We start from the raw sequence: 4,451 nt of genomic DNA, 5'->3' as shown, positions 1-4,451 counted from the left end.
CAACCACAGAGAGACGCAAGACAACCACAGAGAGACGCAAGGCAACCACAGAGCTGCAAAAAGGACCAAAAAGAGACTTAAAATGGCTACAAAAAGATGGAAAACTACAAAGAGGAACAAATCTACTACCAAAGACACACATAGAGTATTCTTTGCAGCAGGATGGTGTTTGTTTGAGTCAGAATAAACTACAGCTTGTATGTTGATCATCTTATTATGAGACTAAATATAACGTGGGATTGTGTTCATATCATGATGTTTATAACTAACTGTAATTGTCAGATTATTGACTGGAGCCTATATTCATCTGATGTATCTAACTGTGAGTATGATTGTCCTCTCAGACGCAGACGTTCCTCTGGTGTGTACAGGTCTGTTCCCCTACCTCGACTCTTCCTGGGAGATCTGGTGGACGGTTGATGGGAAGACGTTGGATAAACTCGACCAGCGTCACTTCTCCAAAACCAACAGGTGGAAAGAAAAGATGCAGTCTGTTATATGAATATGATGTGTTGGTAGATGAATGTAGCTGTCCCCTAACATTTCCCTGCTCTTAAAGAGTTTTTTAGCAAGAAACTGAATCCCCTCCCCCCCCCTCATAAACTATATGACTGTCAACAACCAGTCATGAGCTCAGCAGGTCTCTACAGAGTCACACATGCAGGATTTATGGGTAATACATCTTTAGTTCTATAGTGAGCTCTACGTGATGTGGGTGTTTGTTTGCAGACAGCTGCAGAACGTCTTCGGGGACCGGAAGGAGGAGAGCGTGCTGCTGATCCAGGACTTCCAGTCTGAAGACCTGCACAGGGAGTACAACTGCTCCGTGAAGAACGACCGAGGCTTCGAAACCCGCAGAGCTCAGCTGGAGGAGGAGGGTGAGCAGAAGATTTAAATCTGTTTCATCTTTGCGATGAACAGTTCTACTTTGATGTTTTTTTGATTGCCGTTAAATTACCGTCAATTAAACTCTTCCTGCAGAAGTTTCACATTAAAAGCTTAGCAGTTAAGAGTGATATGGAACTGCTGAAAAGCTTTTAGTTTGTTATGACTTGTCCGAGGTGCACAGTGTAACTTCTCTAGGTGAGAGTTCAAAGGAGGAGGAGGACATCTCCGAAGGGGGGGGGACACTCAGACTTAGGGTAGAATGGAGGTATAAAGTAATGTGCAGTACTATTGTGAGGCTTGTACTCTTTGTGATGCAAATAAATCTGCGTGAACCGAAGAAGCTCTAATCTCTCTCGTGTGTTCTGTGTTCGTTACTGAGTTGCTAGCAGTGAGATCCTGTCTCACCACGAGTCAGATAGAGAAGAGTTACTGAGCCGTTAGGTGTCGCGCTTTAACACGAGTGATAAAGTCAAAGAAGCTCATCATCAACAATGGGCATGAAGAGCTGAAGACATTAGATGATGAACCTTTAGTAACTTTAAACTTTTAGTAACTTTAAACTCAGTGATGTGAATATACATGACTACATTTTAAATGATGGATATGATTTTACACAAATTTCAAAACACAAATGTTTTCATTTATTCGTCTGTTTCTGATTTTATCGATACAAACTTTTACAAATCAGACACTTTTTTTATGCACAAATTCAAAATGTGCATTAAAACATATGGATGGAAATGCAACACTTCCTGCTGAAATTTCAAACTAAAAGCCTGCTGAAATTTTAAACTAAATTAACTTTTAGTTAATGTAAACTTTTAGTAACTTTAAACTTTCAGTAACTTTATAGTTTGTATATAGTGTTTCTAAATGAATGCATCAGAACGAAACCGAAGGCTCAGCTGAAGATCGTAGGACTCGGGTTATTTGTGTAACCACCAACTACAAACAAACACAAGAAGGTCGATAAACGTCTGCTGTGTTTGTTGTGCGTCAGTGCCGCTGCCGTCCTTGGAGCTGGGTTGTGGTCTCGGTGTGACTCTGGTCCTCATGCTGCTCCTCTTCGTGGTCTATCACGTCTTCTGGTTGGAGCTGCTGCTGCTTTACCGGTCATGGTTCGGCACCGATGAGCGACACACAGGTGAGCGACAGGTGTTCTTCTGTCTGTCTGCTAACAACCCGTCGTGTTTTGCTGCTACATGACGAACCATCAACAGGTTTATATGATGTAGGCGCTTTTCGTTTAATTGAAACCACAGCAGCAGAAGAAGTCATAAAGCTGCAGCCTTCTTCTGGCCTCCTCACCTCCACCGCTGCACTTTTTACGTCCTGATACTAAATCTTCTGTTTTAATGTTGATGAGCTTTTCTGTCTGGCTGCAGTCGGAGCATTTAGATTATTAAAACCTTCGACTGGAACGTTTTCATCGCGCTGCCAGATTTTATTCAACCAGCCACAAAACAGAACGACTCAAAATAAAACATTTTGATGTCAAAGCTTTTAACTCTGAAGTGTTGCATTCAGAGACGGCTTGTAAAACTTTCACCTTCGCTGTTTTCTCTCGTTAACACGAGTTCAGCTCTCTGCACATAGAGGTGGAGCAACATATGGATTTGTGTGCACTAATTATTTTCTATCTTCTGTAACATATGAAACTGTTCTTGTACACATAAACTGGAATATTTTCCTGTTCCTGGACATTTTTAAACAGAAATGATCATATTTTCTTGACGTCTACGTTCGCTACTTATTGTTTGGATTGAATATCATTATAAATAATCAGATGTGGGAGTTTCCATGAACACGCCATCAAGTTTCAGCGATAAGGAGCAAAAAGCTGTTGACAGAAAGTTTAAAGTCTGCAGATTAATTTAGAAAACGATCAACAGGATTTTCTCTAAACTGGTTCAAACTAAAAATAAGACTGTTTAACTGAGCTACTTCCTCTGGTGATCTCATCACATCACATCACATCACGGGACTTTTTGACATTTTGACTTTGTTTCCTGTGACGTGGAGATTCACAGAAATATGAAAAATGTTCTTTCTCAATTCTCCTAATCTGTAATCAATACGGTAAAGTGTGTGTGTGTGTGTGTGTGTGTGTGTGTGTGTGTGTGTGTGTGTGTGTGTCCAGATGATAAAGAGTACGACGTCTACATCTCGTACGCGAGGAACAGCGAGGAGGAGCAGTTCGTTCTGTCGACTCTTCGCTTCATTCTGGAGAACGAGCTCGGATACTCAGTCTGCATCTTTGACAGAGACAGTCTGCCGGGAGGGAGTGAGTACAGCTAGTACTGCAGTATAAGTACACCGTATAGTTCACAGTGGTACTGCAGTATAGTACTCAGTAATACTGCAGTACGATCAAGTCTTAGGCTACAATGACTTGAAGTAGATGTACAGCCTCTGCTAATGGTACTACTGCTAAGATTCCTAGTACTGGCAATATCACCACTTCTGCTAATACTCCTTCCACTACTACTACTAGGATTCCTGTTACTAGTAATGTTACCACACCTGATACTACTACTACTACTGCTGCTGCTGCTGCTGCTGCTGCTCTCCTTTCTACCATTGCTACTGAGACTACTAGTATTCCTGCTAGTACTCTTGGTACTTCTACTACTGTTTTGTTGCTATTACTGTTACTTCTACTACTTCTTTAATTATTCTTTTTATTGAGGAACACAAATGTAAGTGATTTAGGACTTCTACTTCTAATATTACTAACTGCTGGTCCTCCTGGTACTACCACCGGTACTGCTAAATCAGCAATACTCCTGGTGGTATTACAGCTTCTCCTCCTTCCTCCATCCGTCCCTTCATTAACGCTCCTGTCTCCCTGCAGCCATCACAGATGAGACTCTGGGTTTCGTGACTCGGAGCCGGCGCCTCCTGGTGGTCGTTAGTCCGGGTTACGCCTCCCGGGGGTCCCAGGCCCTGCTGGAGCTGCAGGCCGGCATCGACAGCATGGCGCTGGGCGGGCACCTGCGGGTGATCCTGGTCCAGTACAAGCCGATCCAGCGTCAGGGCTGGGTCAGGGAGCTAAGGAGGGCCCGCGTGGCCCTGGTGCTGGTCCGATGGCAGGGGGACAAGTCCAGGGAGCTGACGTCTCGCTTCTGGAAGAGGCTCAGGGTGGAGCTACCTGTGAGGAGGGTCGGCAGCACGAGGGGGGAGGAGGAGAAGCAGCTGGGCCTGATGAGGCTGCACAGTCAGAACAGCACCAACTCCCAAACAGGCCTCATCAGCAACACCATCAAAGACCCGCAGAAGATCCTGAACTCTGGAGCGTAGCCATGACGAGGTTCTGGTTCCAACCAGAGCTAGGGTTAGGGGTTAGGGTTAGGGTTAGAAGCAGAACCAGCACAGTGCCTTATTCATTCTCAACCTTTATTTTGAAACAGTCAACAGTTCCGGAGACTGAAGCAACAGAAATCAACAAAACAGTAAAAAATGAATATGCCGTTTTGTTTTTCAGCTTCAGTATTATTTGTCCTCTCATCGTCGCCATTAATCACTTTTCATCTGCACACTATCTACTGATTACCACAGAGTAT

General features: G+C 43.7%; 1 protein-coding gene across 1 annotated transcript in view; it reads left to right on the top strand.

Moving 5' to 3' along the window:
* LOC116377894 (interleukin-1 receptor accessory protein) overlaps nucleotides 1-4,442 on the top strand; it is a 9,577-nt gene extending 5,135 nt beyond the window's left edge. Inside the window, exons 5-9 of the mRNA XM_031839654.1 lie at nucleotides 345-471; nucleotides 730-878; nucleotides 1,889-2,032; nucleotides 3,029-3,172; nucleotides 3,743-4,442. Coding sequence (XP_031695514.1) covers nucleotides 345-471; nucleotides 730-878; nucleotides 1,889-2,032; nucleotides 3,029-3,172; nucleotides 3,743-4,188 — 1,010 coding nt within the window. The 3' untranslated portion in view covers nucleotides 4,189-4,442. The remainder of the gene's footprint in view (nucleotides 1-344; nucleotides 472-729; nucleotides 879-1,888; nucleotides 2,033-3,028; nucleotides 3,173-3,742) is intronic.
* The last annotated feature ends 9 nt before the right edge of the window (nucleotides 4,443-4,451 follow it).

The sequence above is a fragment of the Anarrhichthys ocellatus genome, unplaced genomic scaffold (assembly GCF_004355925.1).
Source record: "Anarrhichthys ocellatus isolate YVR2014 unplaced genomic scaffold, GSC_Weel_1.0 scaffold1821, whole genome shotgun sequence".
NCBI lineage: Eukaryota > Metazoa > Chordata > Actinopteri > Perciformes > Anarhichadidae > Anarrhichthys > Anarrhichthys ocellatus.
This window is presented reverse-complemented; position numbering and strand designations above follow the sequence as displayed.